Source organism: Primulina tabacum, chromosome 5, assembly GCF_025594145.1.
Source record: "Primulina tabacum isolate GXHZ01 chromosome 5, ASM2559414v2, whole genome shotgun sequence".
Classification (NCBI taxonomy): domain Eukaryota; kingdom Viridiplantae; phylum Streptophyta; class Magnoliopsida; order Lamiales; family Gesneriaceae; genus Primulina; species Primulina tabacum.
In genome coordinates, this window is record NC_134554.1 from 9,911,737 (window position 1) to 9,925,006 (window position 13,270).

General features: G+C 30.7%; 2 protein-coding genes across 2 annotated transcripts; both read right to left on the reverse strand.

Moving 5' to 3' along the window:
* Nucleotides 1-713: 713 nt before the first annotated feature.
* Nucleotides 714-2,284, reverse strand: LOC142546357 (uncharacterized). Its single transcript, XM_075654034.1, has 2 exons — nt 1,342-2,284; nt 714-938 (listed from the first exon to the last, which is right to left on the reverse strand). The coding sequence occupies exons 1-2, from the start codon at nt 2,278-2,280 to the stop codon at nt 729-731; spliced, it is 1,149 nt and encodes a 382-aa protein (XP_075510149.1). The 5' UTR covers nt 2,281-2,284; the 3' UTR covers nt 714-728.
* Nucleotides 2,285-4,841: 2,557 nt separating this feature from the next.
* LOC142546355 (exocyst complex component EXO70H1-like) lies at nt 4,842-6,738 on the reverse strand. Its single transcript, XM_075654033.1, has one exon. It carries the CDS (start codon nt 6,530-6,532, stop codon nt 5,045-5,047), a length of 1,488 nt encoding a protein of 495 aa, XP_075510148.1. The 5' UTR covers nt 6,533-6,738; the 3' UTR covers nt 4,842-5,044.
* Nucleotides 6,739-13,270: the final 6,532 nt, after the last annotated feature.

Genomic DNA, 13,270 nt, shown 5'->3' on the forward strand with positions numbered 1-13,270 from the left:
AGTGTAATAGATGTTATATTATTTATAAATCATTAAATCAGATCATTTATATATAAATGTTTAATTATTTTAATATTTATTTATAAAATTAAGTTAATAATTATATTTAAATTTTTTATGGTTAAATATTTAATTATTAAAACAATAAAATAATTATTAAATTATTATCTATACATTATTTATAGTTTTTAAAAACAAATAATAGTATTAAAAAAATAAAAATAAAATGATTGCACCGAATTTGGGCAGGACATCGCCTTGAGCCATATTTGGTGCGCGACGGGAAGGGCCATAATTTAGTGCAAAATATAGTGCCTCGTGGGAGAATGAAAAACTGCGCTAAAATGGATTTTTTTTTTTAGCACAGAATAAAAACAGAGTAAAGTGAATTATTTCTTAAAGAATGAGTGCATGGAATGCCAGGAAATCATAGTCTCATTCCTAGAACTCAATACATAGAAGCAACATATAGCATGATTTAACAAAAGCTTGGGGTAAATGGGGGATTTATCGACTTAATAAAGTCAATTATAAATGATAGTCTTCTTTTGGAAATAAAACACTCTGAAAGGTATTTTACTTGCAGATATAAAAACCGATCACGATTGCATGCCCTCTGAAGCACTCATGGTATTGACATTCCTATAACTACGAGTTCCTAAAAAGTTGACTGTCTACTTAACTTCCCACGGTATACAGCCAAGATTTACACACGTGTGATTAAAAGATTACAGAGAAACTGGCTTCATACCATGAAGTTCAGCCTTCACTTTCTCAAAACTTTTAGAACTAGATGACACGTCTTCTGCAAAAGGGACCTGGAGGACGGATACTGGACTAGGATGATCCGCTTCCTTGGAGCTTTCTGAAGAATCCAGCTCAGTTCCAAGGAAGTGTGAGGATGGAGAACCTTGTTCAGGCGGTCTCTTTTGTAGTTCCTAAAACATCACAGATCACAAATGAAAAGTTATTACTTTAGTAAACCATTTATAGCTCAATCAGTACAGCACCCCCATGTCTTAAATCAGAAAAGGGGCATAATTCAAGACATACCAAAAGATACGAATAAATTATTTACAAACAAAATTAGTACACTCCAAACCAACTTCAGCCGGTACCGGTGAAGAAAAACACAACTTAGAGTGACCTGAAAACAAGAGTTATATGGGCAACTAACTGCATGAAAAAGTTTTTTTAAAACAGCCTTCCTTAGTGTTAAAAATGATTGTTTTGGTCAAACGACTCGAAATTTGAAAAATTAGTAAAAAGACAATACCTAGCATAATTATTATGGGGGTTAAAACATGATCACAATTTTCCAGGGGAAGCGAAGATACAAACCTGAAGAATTGAATCATCTTGATCATGAGCAAGCGAGCAATCTTCATCTAAAATGGAAAATGATTGTTTAGGAAGTAATGATTGTTTAGGAAGTGACTCAGAAGATTTCGAAAACGAGGTTGTGCCTCCAGGATCACCAATGGTCAAAGCATCAGACACGATGCTCTCGCAAATTTCATCCTCTCCTTGGATCTGAAACATAGGCTTTTGTCCAGACAATTCCTTAATGTTTGCCTCCATTTGAATCTCAAAACTGGCTTCTGCTGAAGCATTTTTCTCATTGATAAATAAGTCCCGATGCAGGGGGTGCTTCTTGCCGAGCAATTTGGAATCTTTTGAAACTTTTTCTATCCGACTTAGATTTCCCTTCATAACCTTACTTCTACCACGACGCAAAGTTTCTCCATCCATCAGATGTTTTTCCCCGGCCAATTTCTCATGACATGTGCTACTTTTGTAACTTCTCCCACCCATAGGTGGAGGAATTGATCTATTCCTGTATGAAGTTCCATTAACTATATTCTTCCAGCCATCTTTGCTACTGATGCCTGCAGTATTATCCCACAAAGCAGTTCCATTACTATTACCAAATAGATCGCCTTCTCCACTGATACTCGCCGCGGCATTCGAATGTTTAGACCTGGTTTCTCTTTCAGATATGGCAAGCATTTCCCCTAGTGTGCTACCCTTACTAACAATTTCCACATCTTGGTATCTGTGAGTCACCTTCCACCTCTCAGATAATCTCTTTTTTGCCTCCTTGTTGACAGATGACTCAGACAAAATAGGAGATGGATATAAGCACCATTTCTCATCACATAAGGAACTTTGATGAAATAATCTGAACTTATCCGACTCGCTCTCATAATCACTTCCATAAGCATCATAGGAACTTTCATCTCCGGCATATCCTCTGAATCGAGACGACTTCGGATCCATAGTCTCATCATCAAATAACATTCAATATTATCTTCAAACTATATATTTTTACATACTCAATCGAATTTGACTATTAAAACGATAAAATCAAGTATTTGTGGACTCGAATTATGTATTATTTGTATTAATTTAAGTATTACATTTTTTACTTCACGAATATCATCATCGGTGTCAATTAATATTAACTTCAAATTATATTTTGGCATCCTCAAATTATTGTATATGAGTATTTACGGGGTAAAATCATGTATTTATAGACTCTAATTAGATACTCTTTGTACCAATTTAAGTATCACATTTTAACTTCACAAATGACATCATCAAAAGTTACTTAATATTACTTGAAACTTAAGTATTTTCTTGCACATTTGAAGTATTCAAATAGCCAAATCAAATATTTGGAACCCCAAAATAAGTATTTTATCGATCAAAATAAGTACTTTTTCTAATTCAACGATGAGTGAGAAACTATGTTTTTTAAAAAATTAGATGACATGAATAAGTAATCTTAATGTATTTTCAATGAAAAGACCAACAATTATTGAATTTATTGTGATAGCTCGAAGATTCAGTATTTTCTTACACATTTGGATTATTAAAATAGTCAAATCAAGCATTTGAAACTCCAAAATAGGTATTTTGTAGGTCAAAATAAATACTTAATTTTATTTCAAGATGAGTGATGACCTTTGCTTTTTCTAAAAAAATAAAATGACATGAATAAGTCATCCTAATGCATTTTTAATGAAAAGACTAACAATGACAGAATTTATGGTGAATGCTCGAAAATATAGTATTTTCTTATTTATTTGGAGTATTCGAAGAGCGAAATCAAGTATCTGAAACCCCATAATACGTACTTTATATATCAAAATAAGTATTTATTTTTATTCCATGATAATTGAGAAACAAATTTTTTATAAAATTATATTTTAAATGAAGAAGATTCATGTAATTTTTGTGACTCAAATAATATATTTATTTAAATAATAAAGGGTAAAAATATAACTTTTGCTTTGTGAGGAGTTAAAACTAAAAGCATTGATTTGTCAGGTACTGATTTCTAAAAAATTATGACTAAGTACTGAATCTTAATTGAAAGATTGGCAGATGTATTTTTTTTGGAATTTACCGTTGTTTTTTATCTCTTAGGTCATTTTTAACAACAAAATTTATTTTAGCCCAAGTTTTACACTAGAATAGTGTGATGTCTGTACAAAATATAACATTCATCTCCAATTCTAACTTCAAAATTTTTGAAACATTCTTTTATTTTACATATATTAATTTTTATATTTTATTTAATATCTTTTAATATTAATTATTTGTATCTGTATTAAACTATCATATTATTTAGTTTATGAATTGTATTGTTGTGGTAATTGTTGCAAGTGTAATAGATGTTATATTATTTATAAATCATTAAATCAGATCATTTATATATAAATGTTTAATTATTTTAATATTTATTTATAAAATTAAGTTAATAATTATATTTAAATTTTTTATGGTTAAATATTTAATTATTAAAACAATAAAATAATTATTAAATTATTATCTATACATTATTTATAGTTTTTAAAAACAAATAATAGTATTAAAAAAATAAAAATAAAATGATTGCACCGAATTTGGGCAGGACATCGCCTTGAGCCATATTTGGTGCGCGACGGGAAGGGCCATAATTTAGTGCAAAATATAGTGCCTCGTGGGAGAATGAAAAACTGCGCTAAAATGGATTTTTTTTTTTAGCACAGCTAAGTTCTAAATCATCAAGACATAATCAGTAAAGACGGTCAATTTATGGTCAAAGATTACTTAAAAAAATATTTTGTTACTTTCATTGTTTTATTAAAAAGATATAGCTAACGATAACAATATATTTCAAATATTTTAAATCGTATAACAGACCAAACTTCACGTTTCGGCTATTATCCTATAAGTAACAATTATAACAAAGTATAGCATACAAATGGTTATTATTTTTTTTATCAAATTTATTTTATAAATAATTTTGTTGATCGATGTATTGAATTTTTTATGAATATGAATTTAAATTTTTTTAAATATTAATAGGAGTATTGAAACGTTCAAACTCGACAAAAAAAATTAAAAATTTGTTGCTCAAAATTTATTTATTTCAAACCAAGTAAGCATGAATTTTTAATATCAAAAAAATATTGGAAATTTATTTTTTATTTTTTGAAATGAAATATTGGAAATTTATTGTCAATAAGGTATTAATATAATGTGAACTTGATTATCATTTGTTTCATTTATCATTACTTGCATGAATGTTCGCATTGTTCTTTATAGTTCCTAGCCTTCGTTTTAAGCACAATTTTAGAATATCGGGCAACTCGCGCAGTTCTTGAGTGGATAATTCAATTTCCAATATTTTTTTATTAACAAAAACAATCTCTTAAAAAACACACCTCCAACATTTAATATACTGTACAATCGGACAAAAATTATATACGTATCGTATATGTCAATGTTATTAACGCTTCACTCTGTACTGTGAACACTTGGTGTTTTATCTAAAATTGAGAATAAATTGGTTCCATAATGAAATGTTTACAATACAAATTTGAGTTCGACCATATGTTTCTGACAAAAGTACACACGTTTGATCAGCAATCTACTTCGTATATTTTATGAAAGAAAATAACACAAATTGAAGTGTGATATTTATATTTGATTTAAAGACAAAATCTATCGATGCATGAATCGTGATATACTAAAGTCGTGTGACCGAAAATCGCTACTTTGGCAACAACTGTTTCACCATAGAGTCGTGCTTTATCAACCATTCTTCTCCCACAAGATATTTAAGATTGGAGCTCCGGACTTTTACGACGACGTGTTGGAGATTCTTGGCTAGGAACAAGTTAGCAAGATTCGCATTTTTGCATTGCTTTGCTTTGGCCTCTAGCTTGCAGAGGAGGGCTAAAATGAGCCTCGCCACTCTCTGAGAAACCGCCGGAGATTCGTCGGGAAATCCGACCTGAAAGCCCGGAAACGAGCTCTTCGCAGAATCGGCGAAGATATCCGCCAGAACGTTGCTGTAATCGGAGAGGAGTGACAAGTGATTCAACACTTGGGTCGTCAGACTGTGAATCCCGGCGCAGGAGATCGGCGGTTTGGATGAATCCTTCGATATTGCGGACTCGAAGTCGTCGAATGAGGAGCGCACGAATTCGGCGAGATGGATGAGCGACGTCATCGCCTGGGATTTGATGCTGGCCGTCGGATTGGAGGAGAAGATTGAGTCGATTTCCGTCCAGTGATCGGAGATGGCGGCATACATTTCGAGTGGGCGGAAGATATGCTCCGGAGATCTTCTGCTCTTTTTCGCAATGTTTTCTGGGAACTCGAACAGAATCATGGCTCCTCCTTTCGCGATCTCCGCGAAGCACGATTCTCGGATCGAATCGGAGATGGCGAAGACGTGATCGCAGAGTATCCTCTCCCCGTTGAAGAGGGTCTTCACAGAAACTTTCAATGCATTGAGCCAATTGTTGATTCTCAAATCCAAACCTTCCTGATCCATTTTGTGAATTTGCGAAAGGGTAAATTTCTCCACTCCGAGCCTGTAAATTCCTTCATCAACAACAGATTGCCGAATGATTTGGTATATTTTCAAGCATTCCCTCACATAACCAGACGAAATCATGCACTCGGCGATCAATCTCAGATCCTCCATTGCCAAACCAGCGACATCTTCAACTTCCGAGAACGCCGCAGCTTTGATTTCATCATCGCTGCAACTGTCTTCGAAATCCGACAAGCTGGATGCCATCGAGCTGCTGGAAGGAGATCGAGCCGAGACGGATTCTGGGTCGAGATAAGCACGATTCGTGGATAAAATCTGGTAGAACTCCTTCTGCAGCCTCTTCATGGCAGTTTGCATCAAATTCTGGGCGCGGATTAGCCTCTCGGAGCTGGAATTCTCTATATTCAAGAGCTGCATTGCCCGATGCAGATTGTTGACGCATTTGAGGAAATCTCTGGCCTCTCGTCTGTTGCCGTGGAACAGAGGAGTGACATTCCTTGAGAGTATTGGTGTCTCAGTGTTCCATTTCATGATGAATGGTTCCGCCATATCCAGAGTCCGCTCCATGACTGATTCGTGGAAACTCGGGCGAGATGGAGAAAACCCGTATCGCGAAGGAGAAGATGGAGAGTTGGAAGATGATGAAGAGAAAGATTTTGGTGAAAATAGTAAGGTTCTCATGGTTTTTGTCGCCATGGAAGCTTGAGGTGGAAGCAGCAAATGGAATTTGATGGAATTGCTAGTGTGCGGAGGAGGTATTTATACAGGAGAGAAGCAATAATTTCAAATTCGTTGACTTCTAAGATACAAGTGTAATATATATGTACATTATTATGTATTAAAAAGACAAATACAGATATCATACTATCATTGTACGTGTGGGAAATATGTTATAACGATAGTTAAATAAATATGAATAATCAATCATAAAACAATTATTTAAAGTTCAGAATTTCAGAGTTGCTTTTTTTTTTTTTTTTTGGGGTTTTTTACTGTAAGTTAGATGTCCTGGAGAAACTCTTTGCATAGAATAGTGAATTCAAATTGTCTTTCATGCTCGAGTTGACGGAACATCTAGTTAAATATCATATATTTTATTATTTTTATCAATACATGCTCGTGCGAGTATCTCATACAAAATTTACTTACTACTAATTCTGCGACAAGTTAAATAACTTGAATTAACCAAATGAATATAACAACAAAAATAAAATTATTATGTATATATAAATATAATAATATATGTGCTCGAGCAGCCAGTATATTATTATTTTGACATAGATATTATATGTAACCCCCACCTATACGTGGCTTAATCCTTGCCCACCTGTCGTCCAAACCACCATAAAAGCTGAGAAGTTGGAAGGAAGCTTTGAGTAGTTTCTTTCTATACTATCAACTATCGGCAGTAGATTTAATTGCCTTAAACATTTGGATACGTATAGCGTAGATCGTCAATCGTATATTATCAAAAAGATTTGGGATACTAAGTACTGCCTACACAGTTCTTGAAAAATATACATAATTGATGGTCAAAAAATGTTGAGACCGGAACACGACACATTCTTAGGGCATCCGCATCCGTCCACATTAATCTATGTTATTAACTTTCCATCTCCTCGAAAATTATGGGGTCTACGAGCCACATATTCATTACATTAACACTTTCCCATTATTAACACACACTCACATTCATTTAATATCAACTTTCATTATTTATGGGTCTCACTGTCCACTTACTCATTTTTTTTTAATTTTAATTAATTCAATATCTTTCTAATTTTTTTAAAATTTTACAACACAAAAATGCAGATTCAATGTTCTCAAAAATGCAGATTATTTTACGAGTTTGTGAGAAAGCGTCGAACATAGCGACGGTTTGTGAAAAACCGTCGCAATTAGCGATGGGTTTTGAGAAACCGTCGCAAGTAGCGACGTTTTTCAATTTGCGACGGTTTACGAAAAACCGTCGCTATTTGCAAAATAATGCCGTTCATTCTGGCTGACATAGCAGCCAAGATTAATAATTCATCCACCCACATTGGTGCATGAATATTAATGGGTGTTAATAATCACCCATTAATGCACCAATGTGGGTGTCCTTATAGTGTGCACACACATATATATGTATATATAGATACATTGATAGGTACAAATGTTATGAAACATAAAATATCTTATGGATGACGAATGAAAATTAACGTGGCGCTATGATAATCCTACGTATAATTCATGATGTAATTAGTCTGTATAAGACGTGTCCCACTTCATTAATTAGCATAGAAGCTAAAAAAGAAAGAAAGAAAACCTTCCACCTTACATATATAGTTCAAAAAACTTTGGGTAGAGTTATATATACCACAATTAATATCTTGTCACGGTTTCATTCATTATTAGTAGGTACTATATATATTGATATATATAAACGGACTTTACTACAAATTTTAGAGATAAATATGAAGTTGTAACAGAAAATTAAATTATTTCACAATTTTATAGTGGAGTTCGAATATATAATTATTTTTATATAAATTAATAACATGAGGTTCGAAAGTTATGTAATTTTGCTACTCTCTAATTTATCCTGATAAGAGATTTTTTTAATAAAAAAAATATTAGATTTGAAACAACTAAGTAAATGAATTAGTCCAATAATTTTAGGTAAATGCGGCGAGATAAGATTCTGGCCGGTCTGAAAAAACTTGGCTCGACGATTTTCACGTACAAGCGGAGGATCACACACTTGGCAAATATATAACCCAATGCATGTTTGGAATTTTGATTTGTTGTTGGACTTTTGGCTCTGGTGAAATTTATTATAATTTATTCGCTTTCAATTACTATCTCCCTCTCCATTAAAATATCTTCACATCGTTCGTTAAATTTGTCGAATATAATATCTAAGTTGCTTTTGGTAAAAAAATTAATTTTAGGAAATAACTTGTTATTCAAAATAAAATAATGTCATATATTATGTAATAAAATTAGTTTTTTTCTAAAATATAAACCTTTAAACTATTACCATCCAAATTTCCTTATTTATTATTAAAGATTCATTAGCTGTTTCATTCAAAATTCTTCTTTGTCCGCAAGTAAAATAATTGATGGTATACTCGAGCAATATTTTTCTCCTAATTGAAAACAATGTTTAATGGGTTATGACATCAGCTGCGTAAAGAAATTAGATTAATTAATAGATTTTTGGGAGTTTGAACTTTTAATTAATGAAAATTATGATTAATTTATTTTTACATGAAGCATTAATCATTTTCGTCATCCATATCGGATCTGCCACGTGAAAATGCAACTCAATTTGGGATATTATAATATTAAGATAATATTTAATATTATTCATTACCAATTTTTTCTACAAAATTCCACATTATAGCGACGAAACACTTGTATTTCTCAAGTCAAGATAGACGACAAAGACATTGTAGTAAGACCTAAATATCTTGCATCATAGTAAGATTGGTCTTGGATTTTTTAGATATGCAACCGCAACCGCAAGTTTTAGGCACGAGTTTCATTGAAATCAGGGGCGTCATTCGCCCTTGTAATTTACAATGGATTTTGTGAATATCGGTATGGTTGACATGTCTCACAGATAAATATTCGTGATACCGTCTTACAAGATACCTACTCAATTATAAATTATTTAATAAACACTTCAATTACATTTATAAGATTATTTCTACAATTATTAAGTTTGCTAATTTGGTCAGTATGCAAGTATATGCTTTTGTTCTTTTTGATGTCGGAATAAAAATGCGTTGCCGTATTTTGCAATCACGGAATGATTAATTTTATTAGTAGATATGATATCGAATATATTTATACGTGAGATCGATCAATCATGTTCATCTTTACTATAATAAGTAATATTTTCGACATAAAAAATAATAATTTTTCATTAACAACTCAAGTAGAGGATCACTCTCACAAAATTAAATTAAATATATTATTATTTATCTATAATTACTGTATATCTGCCATCGATTTAAAAATAGACAATTATTAGTGAAAAATAGTATTTAGCTATTAGTTCCCAAATAAACGATTATTTAAAACGTATTTTTTTTTATATTTTTTGAAATTAAAATTTGGGAATAATTCCATATTTGGATATAGTAGTGAAAATTTATTTTTTAATTTTATTTTTTAAAGCCACGCTAAAGCTGATTTTAAAAGCCACGTAATTTTTTGTTCTTCTGCACGTCGTATCTCTTAGTTTTTGATTATATATTAAAACATTTATTAACCAAATTATAATTTTTTGTAAATGTTTAAAGAAAAATATGATTTTTTTAAAAAGTTGCACAACTTCGTAAAGAAAAAATTCATAATATTTTTTAAGTATTCACATATACTACCTAAATTTTATACAGGGGTACCTATTGCAATTTATGTTTAAAATGATTTTTATAACTTTAGAAACTAACATATCAAAAATAGTTTCAAATACCCCATTTTAATTTGTTTATTCTTTTTAAAATGGGTAAAAAGTGATTTTCATAGATTTAAGATAGAATCGATTTTACGATGGATATATCTCATATAATAACAACAATAATTTTGAATAAATAGATATATTGTACAGATATTTAGAACTGCGTGTGATATTATGACCATTGGTTTTAAATCTCACATGAGATTAACCAAATTTCAAGTCCTCAACTACCTCGACCTTGTGTGGACGACATCCATACAAAAATGTGGACACAATATATTCCTTAGGCAGCCTACTTTGAAGGTGGTGTGTATTATAAAAAAAAGTAAATTAGGTTAATCGTGTCTCATATGTTAAATTTTATTGATTTAAAATTAATTTATAATGAACTATAATAAAATTTTATAGTAAATTGAATTAATCAATTTTATAAAACGACGACAAACTTGAAATAATTATTATAAAAATCTATTGCACATCTAGGTAGACTTGAGTCACAACATGAGACGTGATAAATTAGTTTGACTGTTATGTTATGGGAGATATTTGATGCCTAAAAGTCATATTTTATAATCTTGAGGTTCCGGACTGTTGTCTGGAAAGACTGGTGTGCTTTGTTTTTATTTTTTTATTATGACCCTGTTGAAATATTTTGTCATTTGTGTTCAACAGTCGTATTGATATTGGTAAAAAATTTGTGTAACACGATGTTACGGATCATATTTTGTGAGATGAATACCTTATTTCGGTATCCATGAAAAATTATTACCTTTTATGCTAAGAGTATTATTTTTTATTGTGAATATCAGTAGGGTTAATCCGTTTCACAGATAAAGATTTGTAAGACCGTCTCACAAAATACCTACGTGACTTTGGAACTGTGGCTTAGATCCGATGACTTTTTATTATTGGTTTCTGATTTATATATTTTTTATTTACATCAACACTTAATATATATCATTTTTTACCTGGTAAACAATAATGCAATTTTTTAAAAATTTTATTAATTGAAAATGAATATTTTTCACGTTTTTAACATTTTTAGAATTTTTTTTTGTATTTTTAATATATATGTATATTTTAGAGGTCTTGAGCTTTTGTAAGTTGACGAGAATAGTTTTTTTTTTTTTTTTTTTAAAAAAGCCTCAATTAATATATAGATATATATAGATTATAACCGTAAATTTTTAAATATAATCCATTAGATTAGTTTTTTATATAATTTAAGCGAAGTCACCATAATCTCTCCTTCGTTTAATAAAATTTGATGTAGAACTCATTTTAGTAGAATTAAAAGGTGATTTTTTTTTTAAAATTCTCCTCATATATACGTACTGCGACCTTTTTACTATTTGTAATGTGTGTGCGGGTAATGTCCGATTAAAACAATGGAGATTTCGAATATTTTTTAAAACGAAATCCTCATCTTCTTAAAATTTACCAATTCTTCCAACGTAACGATTGGATTTATTGCAATATATTGAGGACTATGGAAAACTACAATAGTACAATACATTAATAACTTTTTTTGTTTTTTGATATAAGATATATAATAGTTGTCCTCCCCGTTACTCAATTAGCTTAATAAAAACGTGTTTTATTTCTTAGACTTAGGAACACAATTAATGATATTTGGAAAAAATTACGATTTTATCACGTTGGTTTGTCATGAACTTTAGTTTTAGTTTTGTAACTTATCAATGTTTAATTTTATTTAATATTTTAGAATTATTTTTTGTTTTGATCTATTTTTTCCAAAGTCAATAACTATCAAATATTGTTTATTTGGTATTGACACTCTCAATGTAGCTTCTGTAGCTTGTTGTGTGCAATAATTGCTCATGTTAATTAAAACAATCGAAAAATGATGCTTGAGTGGTTATATGGTTTAAAAGTTTTGAGTTTCAATGTTATAACCAATTATAACTTTTGGTAAAATGGTAAACGTTCGGTCCTACAATTGATATCAGAGAAAAGATTCACATGTTCGATTTTCATTGATTACAAGAATTGCAATTATTGAGAGGAAGATTATTTGGTGCAATAATTATCTCTGCTGGTTAGAACAATCAAAACGAGTTGTTTAAGCTGTTATGCAGTTTAAAATATTTGAGTTGCGTCGTTACCACAACTATAATTTTTGATAAATCGTCAAGTGTTTGGTCCTACATGACGAAATAAACATATATTGTACATATTAAAATAAATCTGAACAAAAACAAATGAGAAAAATAAGTCAAAACCCCTAACGAGACAAGAGGTTTTCATTAATTTGGCTCTCTAGATAAAACTTTTTATATAATACAGTGATCAAAAGATTAATTTTATTATACCTCATTAAATTTTTTAGAAAATATATTAAAAATTAATCATGAGCTCCCAAGGTCATGAACATTTACTTTTAGATTTGATTTCAAAGGTTCTTATATCAATTGAATTCGACTAGGGACGACTTTGTCAAACTCGCAAACCAACTCGATTCAAGTTGATTCCTTACTGTTTCGTGCCTTCTCTGATGACTAGTTTGTTAGTTCTTTACTACATTAACGAGCATGCGAAAAATAACACGTCGAAATAAGTTCAAGGGTATCAAATAATAATCGATTCACATTTTCAAATGTACAATAGTGCATTAAATCAACTTTCGAACAAAATGATTTTATTTAAGAACAGCTGATATATGATGTATCGACTATTGGTTAACATTTATAACGTTATTCAATATTAAATCTACTCACAATTAGCTCCACCTACAAAACTTATCATCCGTCAAGTTCGTATCTCGAGTTCGAGTCGACCTCAAATTCAAAACAATTTATATTTCAAAATTATGTTAAGAAAACAATAAAATTGGTCCAATGCGACGATATTAGTTTATTTTTATCATCTTACTAATCAAATTTTAGCTTTTAGTATAATAAAACATTATTTCGTTTACAGTTTTAATCATTTTACTCGCTGATTGACACGAAGCCATATATCAT